Raw genomic sequence first — 24,146 nt, 5'->3', positions numbered from 1 at the left:
CATGGGCTTCAATTTAAAGTCTCCAGCTACAGTAGCCCCTGTCAGCCTGTCCTTTGAAGCTTTGAAATCAGGCATTGACTTCTCTCTAACTAGGGAAGTCCTGGATGGCATCTTCTTCCAAGAGAAGGCTGTTTCATCTACATTGAAAATCTGTTGTTTAGTGTAACCACCTTCATCAATGATTTTAGCTAGATCTCCTGGATTACTTGCTGCGGCTTCTCCATCAGCACTTGCTGTTTCATCTTGCACTTTTATGTTAAGGAGATGACTTATTTCCTTAAACTTTATGAACAAACCTCTGCTAGCTTCCAACTTTTCTTCTACAGCTTCCTCACCTCCCTCAGTCTTCACAGAATTGAAGAGAATTAGGGCCTTGCTCTGGATTAGGCTTTGGCTTAAGAGAATGTTGTGGCCAGTTTGATCTTCTATTCAGACCACTAAAACTTTCTCCGTGTCAGCAATACGGCTGTTTTGCTTTCTGTCATTCGTGTGTTCATTGGAGTAGCACTTTTAATTTTCTTCAAGGGCTTTTCCTTTGCATTCACAACTTTATTAACTTTGGTGCAAGAGGCCTATCTTTTGGCCTATCTCTACTTTTGATATGCCTTCCTCACTAAGTTTAATCATTTCTAGCTTTTGATTTACAGTTAGAGACATGCAACTCTTCCTTTCACTTGAACACTTAGAAGCCATTGTAGGGTTATTAACTGGCCTAATTCCAATATTGTTGTGTCTCAGGGAATAGGGAGGCCCAAGGAGAAGGGCTCTCCCAAATGGGGGAACTGCCAGTGGAACAGTTAGAACATACACATTTATCCATTAAGTTCACCATTACAGTAGTAACATCAAAGATCACTGATTGCAGATCACCATAGAGATATAATAATAATGGAAAAGTTTGAAATATTGCGAAAATTACCAACATGTGACACAGAGGCATGAAGTAAACACATGCTGTTGGGAAAATGGTGCCAATAGACTTGCTCAATGCACGGTTGCTGTAAGCCTCTACAACTTGTAAAAAACACAGTATCTGCAAAATGCAATAAAATGAGATATGCCTGTATGTTCATTACAGAAAATTTTGAAAAAAAATTTATAAAAGGAAAAGAAAATCTTTGATAATCCCACCTCACCATAGTCTCTATTACATTTTGATGTATTTTTTATGATTTTTATCTTTTCAAATAGATACCATAATTTTAACATAGTGACTCATGAATATATTGTTTTTAAGTTGTTTTATTTAGCATTATATGATGAACATTTTCCAATTTCAGTAAATGTTCTTGAAATTATGATTAAATTTTTTGACTACAAAATAATATATTCTTATTACAGAAAGTTTGTAAAAATATCAAAAAAAAGAAAAAAAAGAAAATCACTAGTAGTCAGTGATAACTACTGTTGGTATATTGGTATTCAGTCTTTTGTGAGTACTGGATATACTTTTTTAAAACAAAATTGGGATGTTGCATATAACTTTCTTTTTCACAAAATAAGAGTTTATAACCATATGGGAATAAGAGTTTATAACCTTATGTTATGGGAAACCATAACATGATTTTTAATGGTATTTTATCATGTAAGTATACCAAACTTTATTTTCCTATTGTCAGACACTTAAGTTATTTCCAAGTTTTTACTATTATAAATAATGCTGTGATAAGACTCTTATACCTGCATTTTTATGGACCATCACTGATTATCTTCTTGTGATAAATTCCTAGCAGTGGAATTAATGGAATAAAAAATATATAAACATTTTAAGACTTTTCATATATACTAGCAAATTGCCTTAGTCAATGTTGCATTCTCACCTGTATAACATTCTTTGAAGTTCTTCCTGCATTGCTTATGGATGAACCAGAATATTGTTCCTTCCAGTTTAACTCATTTTTATGTTAGAATGCTGAGATTTGTAAACCATAGCCTATTTCTATAATTTTTATTTAAGGACTCAAAACAGGGGTCTTATATTAATCCCCAGCCTCTGGAAGTCCATATGCCCAGAGCTTTTCAGAGGCCTTTCTGAGGGCATTAGTGTCAGATCCCCTGGGCTAGAGGTGTAGACACCAGTGCATGTCTCTTAAACCTATATTTGAAATCCAGGCTGTCTTTGCTCAGGTTTGAGGAACTTTTAGTGTGATCCAAAATGAATACAAACTCTTGGGTCACGCCCAATTTTGGAGAACTTTTTAGGGCAATCCAAAATGAATTTTAAGAAATAACTTTTCAGCTAGCTAGACTCTGCCTGTTTTGGTAAAACCATTCAGAGAAGCTGTGGAATATAGTGTAAAGTGCTTAGGTCTAGGCATCGGGCTGCCTGAATTAGAATCCCAGCTTCACCACTTAGGAGCTGGGTTCTTTTGGGCAAGTTTCTTAATCTTTCTTTCCCTAGTTTCCTCTTCTATAAATGGAGCTAATTGTAGTACCTGTCTCTTGGGTTATTATCATGATTGTTTATTATAGTTTGCTATATCAATCAGGGTTCAACCAGAGAAACAGAACCAGTAGAAGATGTATATTAAGAGATTTATTGCAGGGAATTATTTATGTGATTATGGGGGTTGACGAGGCAAGTCAGAAATGGCAGGCCACCAGGAAGGGCAGGCTGGAATTCTCATCCATGTACTGAAGCTGCCATCCACAGGTGGAATTTCTTTTCATCAGGAAAGCCTCAGCTCTACTCCTAAGGCTTTTCACCTGATTGAATCAGGCCCACCCAGATTTTCTAGGATAATTTCCCATGCTTAAAATCAACTGATTACGGAGTTTAACCAAATCTACGTGATACCTTCACAGCAACATGTAAATTAGTGTTTGATTAAATAACTGGAGATTGTAGCCTATAGGGCATTATCTACTCTTAGACATTTGTGCTATCCCTTCACGCTTGGATAAGCACACTGCTACACTCGCCTGCCGTGTGTAGACCATTAAAGTCTGGAATTGTTAGGAACCGCTTAGTCCCACAGTCTTCTGACATAGTGACAAGATATTATCTCTGGCTACTTCAAAAAAAGATCTAGATTTGGTCCTCTCTTTTTACTAGTGCTGATTTTTCCACATAGCAGATTAATTTCCTTTTGGGAAGTTAATTGCATTCCTTTGAGCATAATAAACCCTAACCTCCTCTCACTCTGAATACAGGATGTTTCTTGGCCCCCTGACTCAAAATAGGAAAAGACAGGGTACTCACAAATAAAATAGCTAATGGAAATTTCAAGCATGACAGATATCGTTAGGATCCTTTCTGAAGGTCTTGTGTTTCAGTACTCCTAACAATTGGTCTGGAAACAATCCATGTAATTGATCCTCTTGTAGATTGTCTAGGCCTGCATTTCAGTGTTTGGTTTGTTTCCATAGCTTTGAACAATGGGGTGGTAATGCGGTACTACTAAACCTTACCTGATGCGGTAGCAGTGGTTGCAATGCAACTGGCCCTTGCCTGCTTCCCTGAGAACTACCTCCCCCAAACCTCCAATCTCAGCTGAAAGGTAGCCACCTATGGCCAGGTTTCCACATGTTCCTACCCCATTTGGCCATAGCTGGTAGACCTCTGTCCTATAAGGTATACTAATCAAGTTCTTTTTCTTGAAAGTTTAAACTAAAAGACACAGACAGACTGAGAGCCATGGTTTCTAGACCTTGAAAAGTATTTAGATTTGGACTTGGTAGAACATGTATGCTGATAAACAGATAAACACTGGCCAAGGTATGCCAATGAACAAGGAGGGGGAATCCAAGTGTAGCAGGAGATGTGAAGAATGAAGCAGAGATGACGTGGTCTCAGAGAGAAAGTGAGGAAGAGTGAGAGCTTGCATGAGAAGCCGCTTTGTTTCCTAGTGCTACATGAAGTTCAGCTGTACTTCCTGTTTGTACAAATTCCCAAGATACCTTTGTGTGCTCATAATAAAAAGCATTTTTATTTAATTCAAGTTAAAAGAGGTTTCAGCTCTTTTAACTGCATAAGTTAATATAATATCATTAGAAGAAATAATGACATTATAATTTAGAAATGAAAGTTACATACCTAACATACTTACATTGGCTTTAGGAGTATCCCAAACTATAGCCTTGACTCTAGAATTTATTTCCACATAGACTAGAGTGCCATGAATATATTGAGAAACAGAACAGAGTAGTACTTAATCTGGACAAACAAAATCCCTGCATATAACATATTGTGTGAAGAGGGAAATGTATTGCTTGTCTTATGAACACTGATACCAGATCTATGCCTTAGTATTTTGTCTTCTTTCACCAACAAGAGGCAAAAAGAAACCTCTTTAATATGGAATTTTCTGTCTAAAACAACACAAAATAGAGCCAGATCCATGAATTTTCAAACATTTATTTGCATATACTTCCTGCCTATATTTTGTGAATAAATCCCAGAAGAGATGAAAAACTTAAATCATTTTCTAATACCCTTCAAGATGCCATCCCCCTTCCTCCACCGTTGCCTCTGATTTAAATCTTCCAGCCATGGGATGTTCAGTGAAAAAAGACAAGTTCTCAAGATTCCTTGGTAATTCATTCACAGTTCTCACCTACTTAAGTGTAGGTGAAATTTTTGTGAGTCAGTGAAGCCAGACTGTCCAAGTTCAAATCCTGGCTTTATCATTCACCAGCAGTGAAACTTTGGACATTTAAATTACATACTCTTTTCTCACCTGTAAAATTGGGATAATAACAGTACCTTCTTGTAAGAGTGGATGTGCAGATTAAATGAGTTAAAAGATATAAAGCCATTAGAATAGCTCAATTAGATTAGCTATTATTTTATTATTATTAGAATAGATTAAATATCAAGTCCAATTCCCTTTATCACAATTGGATTAAGTAAACTGATTCATACTAAGTGAACTTAAATTGGAATCTTGGAGTGTTTTAAGTTTCATATTTTAAAAAATTGTAGACCTAGTAGATAGAATAGAGATTATCCAGTCCTATAATGTCATGTTATAGATAAGGAAACCAACATGTAATTAGCTCATAGAATGAGTGGTGGCAGGGATGAAATTAGGCCCCAGACCTCCAAACTCCTCACACAAATCTTGTCCTGAGCTCTACATTCGCCGTGTCTCCAGGAATTCATTTATAGCCTAAAGCAAACACGCTTTATGGACAAGGATATGGGCCACCTCTCCCCTCTTCTCCTTAGCTTTCTATTTGCATATAGAAGAGAGTTGATCTCAGTATTTAAATGAAGTACTACCCTTTATTATTTTTTAATAATGATTGTTGAAAACATAGCTTCTAAGTCTCCCATAGATTTGTTCCACTTAAGCCTGAGGGAAAACTATGACTTACGTATATGTGGGCCTGATGTTGGAAGGAGCATGATTTAAAAATAATAATAATAACATCTCGATGAAACATTGATGAATGCAAATTTGATATCAAACAGATCCATTGGAGTTTCTATACAATGATATGTTTTGAAAATGGGATTCACTTATATTCAGAAGATATCTGTTGTGTTTGATAAGCATTTTGTTAGGCATAGAGGTAGTTTATGCTTATATGTAGGGACTTGGAACCCTAAGAAATAAATCTACAGAAATTTTTGCCCCACCCTAATTTGCTTTAAACCCCATTAAGAGTTAGCAGTCTTCCTGCCTCCTGAATTTTTCTTCCTTTTACTGGTACATCTCTTTTTTGTAAAGTACCAACCCAAATATTCTGTCTTTACATGAGGCTTGTCAAAGTGGTGAGTCCTGTGAATGGGCCTGCTGGACCTCACTCCTCAGTTTGGACATGACTTCTCCTTGGGAAAGTACTTAGATTTTCACCATGTTTTTGATGCTCTGGGGAACAATCTCATCACTCAGTGTTTACAATTCAGTGTTACACTAATTCATGTAGGGGACAGGGGACTTTTTCTATTATCTTCTATAAACACAAATAAAACATGGAAAAGCAGAGTTAATGTGATCAGAGTAGTTTAAAAACACATTGTGACAAATGTAACATATTAATGTAAGATGACTGAGTGTGGGCTATATGGGAACTTACTATCTTCACAACTGTTTTGGAAATCTAAAACAATTCTCAAATAAAGAGTTTATTTAAAAAAAAATCCTCCCCAGAAAGCACATGTACAAAATTACTACGATAAAATAAGTTGTAGTGATTTAATATTAATATCAGTATGGTGAGCAGCTTTTATTCTGTTTCACCACATAAAATAAAATAAAATGATCAAGGCTGAATTACTTCAGTTAAGAGAAAGGTCATTGTTATAAAAAGTCCTAGTTTGAAAACAAACATCTCTAACAGGATGTTAGAATTAGAAAGGCATGCAAATACAGTCTTTATGTTAAAAGTTTTAAACTGGGATAAAGTTACTATTTGAAACATTTTGATGCCTCAGGGACAAAAACAAACCAAAGACTGCTAAATTTTTGGGCATACTTTTATCTAGAGCACAAATCACCTCTCTAAGTTTATGAGTCTGGCATCCCCACCTGAGAGCAGTGGTCCATCTTTGTATCTCTAGCCACGGTACATAACCATGAAGGCGATCAGTGATCAGTTACTGTTTCCTGAATTGAGTGGAGAGGAAACACTTTCAAAAATGAACTAGAAACAATTAAGAATCTGAGGACCTTTAGAAATTTATTCCTTTTTGAAGCTACTTGCAAAAATAAATAAATGAGCTAAAGACAACCTTTCTGGTTAGTATTTGTACCTTGGTTATCTCACACACTATTGCCTTCTCAGGCTGCTAAAGTCATCCTGTATCCCCAGTACCCCACTGCCAAGGGTTGTTCTGCACCAGCCAACTCTTTCTGGTAAAGGAGCTGGTGGCAGTGAGAGGGTGGTGGTACTGTTGCTGCTATTGCTGATTGTCCTGTCCTGGGAATCCCACCTAGTCTTCCTCAGACCTTTGGTGTTAGGGTTGAGGCCTGTGGGAACAAGGTGGAATTAGGAGTAAATCTTGGAAGCAAATATTAGATTCCAACCCCACCACCAGCAATTACATTTCTCTTTACTCGTTTGTCTCCATCTCTTCTTCCTCCTATTCTTGAAATTTTAGGCAGAATTCCAAGTATCCTCTGATATGGTTCAACTGAGTCTGAAACAGCTGTATACCTCTTCTGGGAAAATTGTGGCCCCAGTTTTAACAGAGTATTTTCTCTGGAAGCAAAATGTACAACTTTATTATACCAGCTTTGGGTGTTTGGAAAGGCTCTCATTGCTCTGCCACTCCATCAATAAAACAGGAATATTTGCTACCTAGATAGATGGAACCTATAGGTGGTGGGGATTACTGAATAATGTATCTTTTTTTTTTTAAAGTAAGGTTACAAAAAAAATTAAAAAACCAAACAAGTCTGTCTGTCTACCCACCTTTTTCCACTCACACATTCATTTCAGTTGATTTCTGCTGTTAGGAATTTTTATAACAGAAAGGACCATGACCCAAGAAACAATTAGCGTATCTTACAGACATTCTTATGGTGACATAGCCATTGATTACAAGTGTGAGCAGGATGATCTTGAATGCAACTAGAAGTTCGGGTTAGTATTGGCCTGTTGTGCCAAGCCAGTTCTAAAAATGCCAGCACTGACTACCTGAGAGTTTGAGGAGTGACTCTAGCTTTGACTGCCACAAAAAGGTAAATGTTGCTATTCATGTCTGCACATTCTTGCCACTGAGAATCTTTTTTATTATTTTTTAAGTTTGATTATACTTTACCCTCCCCTTTAGTTGTATTTCATTTAAATTGGCATTCATGATTAGTTTTATATTTGTAATATAGTTTTTTTAAAAGATTCCAAATATCCCTTGGTGGTCCCACATTGCCTAATCTGTATTATAATTGCCTGTTTAAAAAAATTGCCTGTTTACTTGTCTGTCTTCTTCACTTAACTCCACTTAATTTAATCTCTTGGAATGCAGGAGATTCATCCTTTTTTTACTTTTGTCCTCAACACCTGGGAAAATCCCTGGACATAGAAAACACTCAGGAAATAATAGTTAAATAATGCTTTTTAAATTCTAAGTGTTTATGTTGATTTAATAGGATTGTTAGCTCCCCGGATTTTTATTTTATGCTAGAGCAATAGGGGTTAGGGAAGTATAGAGATTATTTTCTTTTTGTAAACTGTTTTGAAGTTGTATGCAAGCTGTAATTCACTCTTGTTATTCATGTCAGGATTCTGGGGGATTTTCACCCTTGCAGTGGCGCATCCATTTGACCTCAGCCTGCTATTTCCGGAAAGTGATTGATTGGCTGATGGTTTGAATGTAATCTTAATTATTTAAAGGTTGTGAATTTGACATGAACTGATAAATTTTGTTTTGTTTTGTTTTGTTTTTTGCCATAGCAAATCTTTTTTAAAAATAACATACAAATGAAAAATACAGAGACATTGGTAGATGACCAATCATTCATAATTCTATGCCTCTTAGAGACAACTATTGTTAACATTTTGGGCACATGCAGTGGTATGCTGATAAATGTTTAACCACTAGCTCTCTGAGTGTAATTCTGATATGAAAGTTGGTTGATATTTTTATTTATATTAAAGAGTAAGATGAAAGTGAAGTAACTAAAATATGTTAATATGTCGGAGTTTCCAGTTATTTGTCAATGGCAAGAACAACTTCTTTGCTGATTCAGATAATAGTTTTCAAATCCTGGAAGAGGCAGGGCATGGTGGCTCATGCCTGTAATCCCAGCGCTTTGGGAGGCTGAGATGGGAAGATTGCTTGAGGCCTTGGAGTTCAAGACTAGTTGTGGGCAACATAACAAGACCCCGTCTCTAGAAGAAATTTAAAAATTAGCCTGGTGTGGTGGTGCACACTATAGTCCTAGCTACTTGGGAGGTTGAGACAGGAGGATTGCTTGAACGCAGAAGTTCGAGGCTATGGTGAGCTGTGATTGGGGCATTGCATTCCAGCATGAGTGATGGAGTGGGACTGTGTCTCTTAAAAAAAAAAAAATTTTTTTTAAAAAAAGCCCAAATACTGGAAGAATGCTTCCTCAGTTTTTTGTGCTTTTTGTAATACAACAGCTCCACACACAACATACTTTTAGGTTGAATCTGCATTATTAACTTTTTCTCCATCACTTTCTTAGGTTTAGACAATCAATAAAATGATAAATTAAGCCCCAGTTTGCCAATTTTTGTGGTGTAAGTATTGCCATGGCCAATTTCAGGCTACAAATGTGATACCACTGATGATAAATTAGGAAGAGATGAACAGTAGCAGCACATCATTAACAACAGTAAGATGTTAGGAAATGGTGAACTTTTAATATTAGCTTCTTTTTTATATGATCTATTTAATTGTAAGTTTACATAATTTAATTTTTAAGAATGGCTATGTTTAGCAACTGGCTTGCAAAATTTCTGAAAATTTAATTGTAAGCTCCCATGGGCTAGTATGAGCTGGCTCCAGGACACCACTGGGTAGATGGGTTCTCACTTTTCTTGTATTAGTATCTATATATCTATATATATTTTAGCCTTTTTAGGCTGCTATGACAAAATGCCATAGACTGGGTGGCTTATAAACAACAGTTCTGGAGGCTGGGAAGTTCAAGATAAGGTGCCAACAAATTTGATGTCTGGTAAAGGCCTGCTTTCTGGTACTTAGATGGTACCTTCTTACTGTGTCCTCATGTGGTGGAAGTGGCAAGGTATTTCTCTGGGACCTCCTTAATAAGGACATTAATGCCATTCATGAGGGCTCCACCCTTATGACCTAATCACCTCCCAAAGCCCACACCTCTTAATAGCTACACCTTGGGGGTTAGGATTTCAACATACGAATTTGCAGGGAACACAAACATTCAGACCGTAACAAAATAAATACATAGTTTTTAAAGTAAGATTTTAAAAATAAGATTGGGATCATACTGAACAATTAGTAGTTTGGGGGCCTCTTTACTACTTTATAGACGTGGATTCCAGTAGCGCTTGGTTGTGCTTGTTCTTTTGCTTTGGCACAGACCGCATCTCAGGCCACTTCACAGTGAGTCAGTCACAAGGTGGGGCTAAGTGAGAATGGTTGAATAAAACGCTTCCAGTGTAGGAGGAAAGAAGGAATGAATGGGGACAGGGCAGCATAAACCTCCTGTGTAGCAGGCCGGTTATTTCAAAGTATGGCGCCAATATGAACTTCATCATTTCTCAGGCGGAGTCCTTTCCTTGAGAGCATTTGGGAACCTTGCTCTGCTCATCCACAGTGCTGTGCTTCGTCCTCTGTTCAGCTGGACTCCATACCTGCCATTCTCTCCTACATCCTCTGCTGCATCCTCTTGCTTCCCTCCTTTCTGCTTCTTTCTGATCCTGATAGAAGGCAAATTTGCTCTTTGTGAATCTTTTTAAATATCCTCAAAAGGCAGAACTGTTTATTTGGGGACAGTTGTACTCAGTGGCTATGGTCCTAATGAATAGTCATTACCCTTAAATGAATGTATCCTCAAATACATGATATGGTATCCTGAAACTCAGTTTTCTGTGGGTTCCCATATCTAGAAATTTACACTTGTTGGGTAATTTCATGTGACTATTGGCAGTAAAAATTTTAAATTTTAAATGACTTTAATGTCCATTTAGCCACCAAATATGTTCTTAGTATCCAGTGGAAAAGTTCTGCAGTGGCTTTGCAAAAAATAGATATTAGGTGATGGGAGGGCTGCTAGCCTTGCTTGTGTAATGGAGAAATTGTTGAATATTTATAGTAAAAGTCTTGTCCTACCCACTGTTGCAATTCCCAGGGAAGAACAAATCCTTGTGTTGCTAGAATGAATTCAGCTGTTTCCATGTTTTGTTTACATTCCTGGTCAAAGCCTTCAGCTTTATAACAGAAACTCTTTAAGAACTGCCTATTTTTTAAGAACTCAATTAAATAAGTTTTTTAATGTATTTGTTTTTATTAGTAAAATAAAGGCCTTTTAAAAGGCTTTTGATATATTAGTTTATATTGTTTAGGTTTTGCTAAACCTAACTATATATATATATATATATATATGTATATATTTGTATACATTTGTTGCTTCATTGTTACTTTCTCAACCATTGATTGAGCATATTTTATTTTGGCTTAGACCTCACTGGATATTGGTGAAAAGATAGCAATGTAATGGTGTAGGAACATCTAAAAGGTAAAAGGAAGACTTAGCTGACCTAAAACTAAGTGATACAAAGCTAAGAAATAGTTGGCTACGGCATCCACATTTAAAAGATATTATTTAGATGTCATCTGATGTGGAAAAATCTTGCAGCTTAATAATTTATGCATTTTTATTTTTTTGTGACTTTATTTATTTATTATTTATTAATTTTTTTTTATTTTAGCTTATTATGGGGGGTACAAAAGTTGAGGTTACATACGTTGCCCATGTACCGCGTATCCCCCCAAGTCAGAGCTCCAGGCATGTCCATTCCCCAGACAGTGTGCATTGCACTCATCATGTAGGTATACACCCATCCCCTCCTCACAACCCCCCCTCCCCGAGTCAGCACCTTCAAGCGTGACCATTCCCCCAGACGGTGCGCAACGCACTCATCATGTAGGCATACACCCATCCCCTCCCCCCACTCCCCACCTCAGACTGATAATGCATTTTTATTAACATTTAATTTTAGCTTTTCAAAAGTATCTGCCTCCCCATTTCACATAAAGTTTGGGTTTCAGACTGACCTAATTTCTTTCTAAGTTTTTGGAAGTGTCAATTAATTAACATTTTGATCAGTTTCAGATGCTTAAAATATGTTTTTTGTACTAAAAAAAATGGCAACTGTCATCTCTTACAGTAGTTTTATATTAATCTCATAAAGAATAGAGAGACACAAAAGCATGTTTCTCACCTTTTTTCTTTCCCTGCTGCCTTCTACTAAGCCCACTGATTTTTCATATATTTTTTATTAATAGTAGAGTTTTATTTCTTACAGGAGAATATTATACTGATTAATTGAGATGAATTTGGTCTTGTTTGAAAAATATCACATGTGGAAGTTAAGACATATTCCCAAATAGTCACATGCCTGCACACACCCCTTTGTTTGTAACATATTTTGTTGTTAGCCAAATTCCAAAAATCAGCTGCTTTTGGAATGTTTGAATTTTGGTACTGATTTTGATTACCACATCATCAGTAGACACCAGACACCTTTGTTATGCAGCTGTCCCTTCTAGGTTTCTATACTGAATGATTTAAAGTGACTTAGGAATGATGTTAAAGTAAAGGCCAAATATATTGGTAGACATTAATTATATCCCCATTAAATAATTAATCCTCCACTTTTACTCTGATAGACTTACCAGGTTGTGTATGGAGTCTGATTTCTCTTTTCCTCCTTCCATCCTTCCTACCTTTCCTCCTGTTTCCTTTATATGCCCTCAAATCAAGTAATCTATTAATCAGATACATGCTTACATATGTGTTCCTTTGATTTTCAGTGTCTCCAAAGGAACAGAGTTAATCTTGGATTATTTAAAAAGTGTTAGATTTGTTCATGCATTAAGTAGGTAAAAGGATAACTACAAGCTCTAGCCAGACATGTTAGAATTGAGAGCTATTCTCTAGGCAGGCATGGTGGCTCACACCTATAGTCCCAGCTACTCTGGAGGCTGAGGCAGGAGGATCACTGGAACCCAGGAGTTCGAGGCTGCAGTGAGCCATGAGACACCACTGCACTCCAGCCTGGGCAACAAAGCAAGACCCTGTCTCCAAACAAACAAAGCAAAAGCTATTCTCCATAACTCTGACATCTAAAAGCATCACTGGACGTGCCTGAATTTATTAGCAGCAAGTATAAGACGTGGTATCATTATTCCTTCCTATACTCCACCATCTTTTATCCTTTTACGTAACAGAACCAAAAGAAGAGAGAAAAGTAGATTATATATTCTGATGCGAAACAGCATATTGGAATATTAAGTATATGTTTAGTAAGAAAACAATCTAACATATCTAGGTAGGTGATAAACTAGTATGTTATGAGAAACTTTTTCTCCTTCCTTTTTCTTCCTGAAAAATTTTTCATCCTTGGACAGAGGGCTTTTACTTGGTGTTTATTTGTTATTATACAGATGTTAAGACCCTAAGTATGGGCTGTAATGTAGGAAACATATGCCTTTAATTTTTCCTTCTTCGGTGTGATCACATGATTTCTGTTTGAATTTCCACCAAACTTCCTGTGTCTTACTTTTGCCAGATCGTGTCCCCTGCCTGTCTCATGTCTGTCCCAGGAGTTTATACCAGGTGTTCCCTGAAGGTCCATAAGGAAGTATATAAAGGGATGTGTCAGCCTTTTGCATATAGTTTTTGAAACCAGGATGACAGGTTTGAGGGAAGGGTGTGGGTTTTCTATTCTTTTTTTTTTTTTTTTTTTTTGAGAACTTCACATCTTTAAAGTCATTGTTAAATAGGGTGTAACTGGATGAGTCACTTGTTTTTTGGAGACTTGTTATTTACATATGATCTAAAAGTATTTTATGACATGGAATCTGAGCATGTCAAGACAACTTTAAAATTATCTTAATTTTTAAAAACTTGCTGTAATTATTTCTTTAAGATTTATACACAACATCCTTCCAACATGTATATGGCCTGAGAAGGAGTTTGTAGTCCAGTAGAGGAAATAATATGCAAAAATACCTCTGATACAAGGTAAAAAATATATGAATGTTCTAATTTTAAGAAAAGCAGAAATTCAAATTGTAAGCTCTTTTCTTATCTACAGGCTTCTCACTAGACCATGAGCACCTATGGGCAGAGACTATGTCCTAGTTGATCTTGTTTCTTTAGTACCTAGCATAGTGGCTGCAATAGCATAGACATTAAATTTCTTGGTTGAAAATTAAAGTTTATTCTTAAGTACACACTTTTCTTTTGGTCAGAAATACAGAAATCATCAGCTAATAAGACAAAAGTTTGAAAAATCATTCTCTAGATGTAGTGGATGGTCCAAACTAAAACTGCCATATATTTTTTTAATATTTTATTACTCCTTATTTTTTTCCTGGCATATAATAGACACCTCTTTAGAACTATACTATCTTTTTTACCAGCAAATAACTCCTAATCATAAATTTTAATCCTCTTATATTGCTACATATCTAGAAAAGAGAGGATTAAATTTTAGCCCTTTTTGTCTCTAGGTTTTCTATATAAAACTCTTCCTATAGATCACTTTAGGTTGACTGTGGAGGAAAGGTAAAACCCCAGAAAAGATTTATTCTGGTTATTAATTCCTTGGTTCACCCAGTAGATGTTCATTGAACACAATTATACATCAGACCAATACTTTTCAATCTTTCTGTATTCACATTTGAAGAGGTTAGATTCTGTTCTCATGTGTTGCAGTGAATGCCACCTTTCTTAAGTGCTAACTTGACATTATGCACCATACCTCTTCCCAAATCCAGTTATAACTGTTCCACATCATGTAACATAACTCACTCAGACAAGTTCCATCTGATTAACATCACTGTATGCTATTTTATATTACACATGATTTGAAATTTAGCAGCACGCCAGTGAAAAGTTTGTATTACTTGTTGGTTAGAAGTTACCAGAGTCTTAACTTATGAAGAGACAGGTTCTAAAGCTAGTGTACAGTAAAAAAACAAAAAAACAAAAAAACTATGAATAGGCAGAATTACCTCTGAAATTCTATTAAATGACACCAAAAATACAGTATTTGTTGCCAAATTAAGCGCATGTTAAAATCTGATGTACCATCTCTTAATAAGGCCAACCTGGCCAGTTTTCTGTCTCCTGTTAAAAGAGAATGCTGTTCTTCAGTGAGTGTCAGATGCTCATCAAGGTAACATTTTGTATGAAAAATACCCATTTTAAACATTAAACCCAGACACTTTGGGCAAGATGTATTAATATATGCAACCAGATGTAACTGTGAGTTGAGACCCACCGTACAAAACTAGCAGCAAAATCATTCCTGGGGATTTGCTTACTGAGTGGATTATAGGTGGAGTCACTTGTGCTATTTAAATTATAATATTTCTCTCTGTGAGTAGAATTGAGTGCACATTAGTTCAGTGAGCACATGATACAGTTCCACTAAGTTACCCTGTAAAAACGAGTAGAAGATATTCTTCTCCTTGAGAAGCTTGCAGTCTAATTAGAGAGTCGAAACATACATGTGTGGAAAAAAAAAAACTTAAAAGAATTGGGAAGGACAGGGCAAACACGATCTAATTTTAAATGTGTTATAGTTATAAATAACATAGTTGAAAGCTTCTTCCGAGATCTTTGAATTTTTTTGTGGAATTTCTTTTTTAATAGAGTTAAACAAATATAAAACTAAATCTATAGAGGTACTTACTGATCCCCATGCCCCTTTTGTGAGAAATATCCTGGGAAGGGTGACCCAAAGGAACTGAGATCTGTATTTTCAATGGGGATAATACAGTGTTCACAAAAACTTTGTTCTCTTGGCTTTGTTATTGCTTTGGCTTCATAGGAGATTAGATATATGAGAAGTGTGCATTGTGAAACTCAGAATGGTTATAAGTGGTGAGTAATAAGTCCAACTGAAATGCAAGTTACTTGAATTTATAAGGAAGGGTTATGATAACTATAGGTCAAGGCAGCATAGCTCCAAAAATTTCAGCCTCATATATTGTGAACGACAGAAATTTATATATTGGAAAATAGGCTAGGAAATATAATAAAGCTAACATTACTTGAGACTCTAATATGTGCCCAGCACTGTGGTATTTATTTTATATGGTTTTCTCATTCAGTTTTAGCAACAAGGCAAAAGATAGGCATTAGTATCCTCATATTACAGATAAGGAAACAATTCTAGCAAGTAAGTAAATTGGCTGGCTCCCACAAATAGAAAAATAGGTCTCTAGCTGATGGCACAAGTTGTACTCTTCCCATGACAGTCTTGCTGCCCCAGGAGGTACATCATGCATCCTATTGGCTTTTTCTGTAGCTGCTCTCCATATTCTGTATGCTCATAGACATGACTATTAATAGAACTCACTTTGTGAATTTTATATGTAGGGTGTGTTAATATAACTCATTTAAATGTTTATTAGCTTTATTTGTCCTGAAACTAAATGTGTAAGTAATAGTTGCTTATGTGATTTGCTTGTCTTTGAAAAGGATTAAATGGAAAAGAACCTGATGTAACTTGATGTTGTGTTATTGATTTTAATGATCATAATTGGGCTGTCAATGGTGATGAAGAAGTGAGTGAACTCAGAATTTCTATAACTTTCTGCTAAAGATTTCAGAGAACTAATAGAAGTACTTTGTAGTTTTGTTATGGTTTTTAACTTTAGCAAAAGCCATACCAGTTGGATCTCATTATTTTTCTTTACCAATTTTTATTCTCTAATTCTTAGAAGGAATCCCCTCCCTGCCAAATTTTATATGGAGGCTCATCAGAACTATAAGTTTTTTAAAAACTAATTTCAAATAAGTATACTTCTTTCTCATTCCCCATAGTTTATCAAATCTGGCCCTACATATTGTAGTGGTGATATTAATTTAGACACTATTAAATTTAGATACTGCTTTATATTTGTCTTTGTAGCAAAATATAATTTACTTACTAATACTTTCTTTCCATCATGTAACATATTGCCTTAATCTAGCAGTTAATACAGGCTGGTACAAGTTATGTGCAATACACACAGTAGATAGAAACACAAGTTGTTCTGTGACACTGTTGCTTTCTGTTTTGGGAAGCAAATCAAGGTTAGCCAAAGACTTCTTTATAAAATCACATGTAATGTTTTTTTTTTTTTCCTGAATGGCAGCAAGTCAAGCACTTTTGTTTTATTGTGGTTAAGAAATAAGTTATCATTTTAAAAGTACAGGTAATCCTTGACTTTTTTTATCAACGTTCCTAAGAATGTGGATCTGCCCAAAATTCAAAATATAGAATAGCGGCACTCCGGGCTTTGTTCATAGATCCTTTGAAAAAGACAGGCCTGACCACAAACACATAAAGACCAGCAACAGTCAATAATGCTTGTTCCAAACAGATGTCCCAAATGAATTCTTACTTGCTTTTGAAACACTTTGGTCCCATCTCCCTGACTCATGAATTCTTACTGTTTTACCTGGCTAGTGATACCTGGCATCAGTACTTCTCTCTGCTTATCTCTTGGCATGGCATTTGCGTGCCAGGCCTTTCTTAACTCTTGCCATGGCACTTTCATATGCTGTGCTCAACCCATGCTTTAACTGAGCTCTTCAACCTCTGGTCATTTGTGTGTGCCGCCTAACCCTCGCTCCTTAGAACCTCTCTTTTATACATTCTTCAGGTCTCAGTCAAGATACATGTCAAGTTTTAGAAGCCTTTCCTTAGACCCCAGATGGAGTGATATATACCTTCTCTGCATCCATAGCACTTTGTGCCTGCTCCTGTAATACTATAAATAGGAATGTGATGGCAATATTTGACTTTCCATTGAGGTCAGAGTCTGTGCTTTTAGGGCATTCCTGGTGCCTGTATATATCATGCATGTAATAGGTATTGGATATGTGAGTGAATGGATGAGAGAGAGTACCTCTTCTAGCCTGCAAAAATCACACCAACCTGCCTAAACCCTTCTGCTAGGAGGAAATGGGGTTGAGTCAATTCAAATGTTGAGAGCCTTTGAGGAAGATGGTGCAAGAGGATAAACTTTATATTCACTGGTATGTTTACCATCGTGACCAGAGTTACACTCCTGTATCACATTAGCTTAACTCTTTGTTAAACTAATTGCTTTACTGAGTACTACTATAGTGATATGCCTTTGGCCTTTATTGAGTGTTTTTACAAAGACTGTGTTTTCAACATACTCAGTTGCCTCTGCACACAGAGGGAGCCCCAAAAAGATGTATTGATAACAATAAGCACCTGCACACATTGTTCTGAATCGTGTACCAAACAAGCCAAACCCACCATTCCAGGTGCTGGTTTGTGAAAGGAGTTCTTTCCTCACCAAGGAAATGTGTGTGTTTAAATTTGAAAACAAGCTTTGTTGCCTTGAAAGTTGTATAAATATTTTTTAGACTCTCTTATTATAATAAGTAACACATGATCCAAAATAAAAAGAAAGATCAGATTTCCTTAGGTAAGATTAAGAATTACCATCGTGGTTTGCTTTATTGTTGTTGTTTTTGACATTAAAATGTCATACTTAACAACTTGTTTTCTTCTGCATCCACAGAGTGTAGCATGAGACCTCAATGAGAAATTTTTACGGTGCACTTTGTGATTGGGGGTACTTTTGTACATACTGAACTTTGTAGAACATCCACAAACTTTTCCTCATCTACCCAAGCCTGAGTTAGAGAATTGTGGACTATAATCAGACAGTAGTGAATTCATATCTGCCTCCACCACTTACCAGCTGTGTGACGTCAGGCCTGATACCTAACCTGTAAGCCTCAGTTTCCTCATTTCTAAAATAGATTGCGTATTTTATACACATAATAATAGGCTATTCTCATCATCATCACTGAAATCTCATCTTTAGAAATTCATTTCATTAGGTTAAGAAACCCTTAAATGCAATTTTCTTTCTCAAAAACACCTTCATAACAACTAAGGTTATGTGCAAACACACTGGTAGGGAATGACCCAGTAGCAAAGCTGAGAAGGGCTCTTTGTGAGAGAATGGGAAGAAAGGATAGAAGAGGACTCTGAACGGCTAGGTAGCACCCCAGAATCCTAGAGGAAGATAAATCCTCAGGCAATTAGACCTGAAACAATTTGGCCTTGACCTCAACATTTGGTTTTCCCCTCAGAATCTGAAAGCCATTTCCCCTAACCCTTAATTTCCCTCTAAATATGAAATGTCCAATTTCAATTCAAAAGTGTAGTTTACTATATCTCAAACTAGAAGCAGTACAATTAATCAAAGTATGTGCCTAAACTATCAACACAGTATTGCCATATTAACAGTAGCTTACCCCCAGAAGTGAAGAAGCCTGGATAGCAAGTGGCGATGCAATCATAAAAGGCATTTTCCACAACTTGTTGAGAATTGAATATTTTTCCTCGCAAGAAGTGATCCAAAGCCTGGAAGAAGTAGTAGTCAGTTGGTGCAAGGTCTGGTGAATATGGTGGATGACAGAGAGTTTCCAAGTCCAGCCTGTGTACTTTGAGCAGCGTTGTTTGTGTGACATGTGGTCGAGTGTTGTCTTGCAAGAGGATTGACCTGTCTCTAGTGACCAATCTCAGCTGCTTAATTGCAAGCATTCTCATCATTTCGTCCAGTTGGTTGCAGTAGACATGTGCTGTAATCGATGGTCCAGGTTTCATGAAGCTGTAGTGGATGATACCAGCACTGGATCACCAAACAGACACCGTTAGCTTTTTTTGATGAATATTTGGTTTTGAACTGTGTTTCGGCACTTCATTTTTATCCAACCATTGTGCCAAATGCTTGCAATTGTCAAAAAAATCCATTTTCATCACATGTAACAATACGTTGTAGAAATGGTTTGCCTTTATGCCGTGACAACAGAGAAAGGCAAGCTTCCAGACGATTTCTTTTCTGATGCTCGTTTAATTCACGTGGTAACCATCTATCCAGCTTCTTTACCTTGCTGATTTGTTTCAAATGATCCAATATTGTTGGAATAGTAACATCAAACCTTGCTGCTAATTCATGCATAGGTTGAGATATTAATAGATTTGCTTCCACTACAGCTTTCAGCTCATCATTATCCACCTTAGTCTCAGGTTGCCCACATGGCTTATTTTCAAGGTTGAAATAACCAGAATGGAACTTCTCAAACCATTGATGTACTCTGCATTCATTAACCACATCCTTCCCAAACACTTCATTGATATTTTGAGCTGTCTGCAATGCATTGGTTCCACAGCAGAACTCATATTTGAAAATAACAGGAATTTTTTACTTATCCATGGTTTCACAAAAATTGCTCTAAAAAAATTTTTGAAAGATAATCACAAGCCAAACCATGCATTTGAAAGACTGAGAATATACCTTCACAATAAAAATAGTACAAGGAATATCAAAGTGAAATATCAGAGATACCAACTGTCAAACTTAGGATTTAAGGAAATTGGACATTTCATACTTAATAACTTAATAGAGGAGTCTTTGACTATCACATTTCAGGAGTGGTTTTATCTGCCCCACCAATAACAAAGACACCTGATAATAGGAGCAGCCATGCTTAAAAAGCAGAGGGCAAAAGATCAGGATTAACTCTGCAAGGGCCAGGATATATACAAATTTACAAATTCAGAATGGAGTGAAAGTTTTGAATTGTTTTTTGTGTGGAGTGACCTAGCTCAGGTTCCATCTGAACAGCAGAATCCAAAGGAGAGAAGCAAAGTAAACTCAAGAAAAACAAAATCTTTTCAAAACATAAACCAAATTGTTAGGCCCACTGCCTGAATGGTACTAGACCCCAAAGTGGGAATCTCTCAAGAGTCGTGTGTATGCCTTTAAAGCTGTTTTGTGATGCCTCTAAAGATTATGAACAAACATAACTAAAGATAATAACAATGCACACTTATTAAACACACACACTTTGTTCAAGGCACTGTGTAAAATGCTTTAACAGAGTCTTCCTCTTACTCGTCACAGCTTCATTTGGGAGTGTTAAGTTTTCCCTGCTTTTATACATGAGGATATGAGAGGCCTTACTGAAGCTAAATTAATTTGCACAAAATTATTCCAGTGAACTGAATGTGGACAGGGAGACTTCAGAACTAGGTCTGTGAACCAGCAGGCCTTACTGCCCCTTTCTCTGGTCAGTGATCATGTAGCCATATCTACTGTCCGTTCCTAGCTATCCTTCTTGGAGGTCTCTGGATGATTCAGGAGCAAGAGTTCATGCTGAAGGAGGACTTTTGTGAGATTTTCCCTTAAGGCTATAGAGTCCTACCTATGGGCTTACCTTCACCTGTAGCCTTTGCTCTGCAGAAATACAGAGATAAAGATAAAGTATCATCTTCAAAATCATAGTTTCTGCATTCATTGCTACATTTGAGATGCAGAAATTGTATGCACTCCACAGCTAGGGGATTACTCCAGCATCTCCCAGAACTGCTTCCCATGGAGATGTATTTGACCACAGGCCTCTTTTTTTATTTTCCCACCACAAAAATACCTGTTAACCTCTAAAGAAGAACTTTAGAGTTTGGAAAATTCTGTTCTAGATTTAAGGTATTGGTTTGTTTGTTTACAGATTTAGCTTAAATATGATGCTACAAATCTTGGGAGTTGTAGAACCTCGTCTGATCTCAGTCAAAATTCTATTTTGTGCCAAGGTTTCAATCCCCCACCCATATTTTTATTGAAATGTAACATACAGAAAAGTATACAAAATGTACAGCTCAATGAATTATAACACCTACTTGATGCCTCAGAAGGTGCCCTGTATTAGCTTCCTAGGGCTGCAGTAACAAAGTATCACAAACTGGGTGACTTAAAACAACAGAAATTTATTCTGTTGTCACAGTTTTGGAGGCCAGAAGTCTGAAATGTAGGAGTCAGCAGGGCCACGCTCTTTCTGAAATCCATAGAGGAATCCTTTCTTGCCTCTTCTTAGCTTCTGGTGGTTTGCCGGCTGTCTTTGGTGCTGCTTGGCTTACAGCTGCATCACTTCGGTCTCTGCCTTCGTCATCACACAGAGCTCTTGCTGTGTATCTCTGTCTTCCTATGGCTGTGTTCTAAAGAACCAGTCCTATTAGATTGGGGTCCATCCTCCTCCAGTATGACCTTATCTTAACTAATTACATCTATGATGACCCTATTTCCAAATAATGTCATTCTGAAGTACGAGGGGAAAGGAATTCAGTATATCTTTTTGAGGGAGGACACAGTTCAACCCCTAACACCTCCTGTGTTCTACCCCAATCAGTACATATTTCTCTTCCACAAGAGTAACAAAGGATGTTTTAAATAAATAACACCATCCATCCAAATCAGTGGTAGTGAGCAAGATGATTATGATGTACTTGATAATAACCTTTCTGCCCTGCCTGGGCTCACATATGGCATGTTGGCCTTTTTGGGCCTGCTTCTAAGTATTGATGTTGATTCTTTTAATTGCTAGATCTTCTTCAATGGACACAATGTTAACATGCAGATTCTCTCCTCTCATGCACCAAGAAGTTTCTCTTGCAAGCCTTAGTCAACCTATTTGCTTTTTAGGGCTGTTACCTCTTTATATTACAGGTTGAGCATCCCTAATCTGAAAATCTGAAATCAAAAATGCTCCCAAGTTTGAATTTTTTTTTTTTTGAGGCAAGGTCTTGCCACATTGCCCAGACTGACCTTGAACTCCTGGGCTCAAGCGATCCTCCTTCCTCAGCCTCCTGAGTAGCTGGGACTACAGGTACGCGACACCACTTTTGGCTCAAAATTTAAAAATTTTTAAGCACCAACTTAATACTCAAATAAATGCTCATTGGAGCATTTTGAATTTCAGATTTTTGGATTAGGGATGCTTAACCAGTAAGCATATAATGCAAATATTCCAAAATCCAAAAAAATTTGAAACATTTCTGGTCCTAAATATTTAGGATGAGGGATAATCAACCTGTACCTTATACTAATTCTGTCTTTTTTTTTTTTTTTCAAGTAGTTGTTTTACACAAAGCCTTCACTAATTTTTTTTAAAGTTAGTATTGCTGAAAACAGTTATATATTTGCGTTACCATCTTTGCATCATGGTATCAGAGACCTCTGGGCACTTAATTTTTTTTGCCTGTCTGGCAGAATAGTGTTGTCTTAGTTTGTTTTGTGCTGCTCTAACAGAATACCACAGACTGGATAATTTATAATGAACAGAAATGTAGTGACTTATTGGTCTGGAGGCTGGGAAGTCCAAGATGGAGGGGCTGGCATCTGGTGAGGGCCTTCGTATTGCATCACCCTATGATAAAAGCCAGAAGGGCAACAGAGGATAAAGGGGGTTAGAAGGGGAGAAGAGGAAGGGGAAAAGGAGAGAGGGAGGATATGCTCAGAAGATTTTTGTCTTTTGTAGGTGGTGATGTTTTAAATTCTAATCTTAAGAGAAAATGTTGGTCCTTAGGTCAAATTGACTATATAGATGATATATTTTGATTTGATATGAGAAGGCAGGAATTTCAATGGCAAACACAAAAGAGTTATAAGGTATAAAGATATTTTGAGCACCATGTAATGCTATCTTACTACAAGTGGTATCCAGAAATTCACTGTAAGATGCAGTATGTAGCTAGCTATGAAAGCAATTTTAAGGTAAATTTTTATTTACACAGCAGATATATTTTCCCAGCCTCCTCTCTTCGTATAAAACATCTTAATATGACAATTTTAAAATTTTCTACAATTTTTATTTTGTAAAGAGGATAGGCCAGTAACTAATGTATCAAACTTGCTGATTGGCACCATATTGAGTCCCCCAAATGACCAGGCATTATGAGTGACTCTTCTTCAAAAGGAATGATGAGTGTGTAATAAGTTTCTTTCTTTCTTTTTCTAGCCAAGGACCCTTGTCGTCCATTAGAGCGGTAATCAAGAGATGTAAGTTTGTTTTTTCCTGCTCTGTATTTTCCTCTGTAATAATTTTGAATGATGATTTAGATTTCCATCAAGTGGTTGTATTTGATGAATCTACAAAGAATCTAACAAGAGTAGCTTCTAAGAAGGAATAAAGCATTTCGGACAAACAGCTAGTTTTCAATTTTTATTTGTTGATAAGCTAGTTTCTCAGAACAATGCTTTTCTCTTATGAAAAGAGAACAAAGATTTTTTTTTAAAAAATCTGGCTATCTAGTTAGTTTCTGTAATCTAATATAAATTTTATGTAACTATTTTCTATAGTTAGAGACATAGGTTTAGAAAATATTAAATCTTGTTCTTTTTGGTTCATTTTCTTCCATGTTTCTCTTTACAATATTTTTTTTTGTAAATGCTTATGTATAAATGCCTCTGAGAATAGGCTTATAGTACCACATACAAGACAGAACTGCTGTGACTAATTCCCTCCATAATGGCACATTCATACTTTATCTTTACCTCTTGGTTAAAGCTTCAAAACTTGCTCTTGGTGTGGGATTTTAACACTCTTTTTTTAAATAAAAGGCTCTGGAAAGGTCCCTTTTCCAAATAGAACATGGATTACCTTTTATAGAAAAAAGGTAAAGATAAGATTTTGGATATTCTTTGC

General features: G+C 36.5%; 1 protein-coding gene across 9 annotated transcripts in view; it reads left to right on the top strand.

Moving 5' to 3' along the window:
• Positions 1–24,146, top strand: part of SH3D19 (SH3 domain containing 19) — a 147,885-nt gene that overhangs the window by 75,786 nt on the left and 47,953 nt on the right. For 7 of the 9 annotated variants that reach the window (XM_069493697.1, XM_069493705.1, XM_069493703.1 and 4 more), the window contains one exon: positions 23,460–23,500. The exons of the other annotated variants lie outside the window; for them this stretch is intronic. In XM_069493697.1, the coding sequence (XP_069349798.1) occupies positions 23,460–23,500 (41 nt within the window). The remainder of the gene's footprint in view (positions 1–23,459; positions 23,501–24,146) is intronic. 9 annotated transcript variants of the gene reach the window in all.

The sequence above is a fragment of the Eulemur rufifrons genome, chromosome 18, assembly GCF_041146395.1.
Source record: "Eulemur rufifrons isolate Redbay chromosome 18, OSU_ERuf_1, whole genome shotgun sequence".
In the NCBI taxonomy this organism is placed as follows: Eukaryota; Metazoa; Chordata; class Mammalia; order Primates; family Lemuridae; genus Eulemur; species Eulemur rufifrons.
Note: the sequence above shows the minus strand (reverse complement) of the source record. Positions and strands in the feature narration are given on the sequence as shown.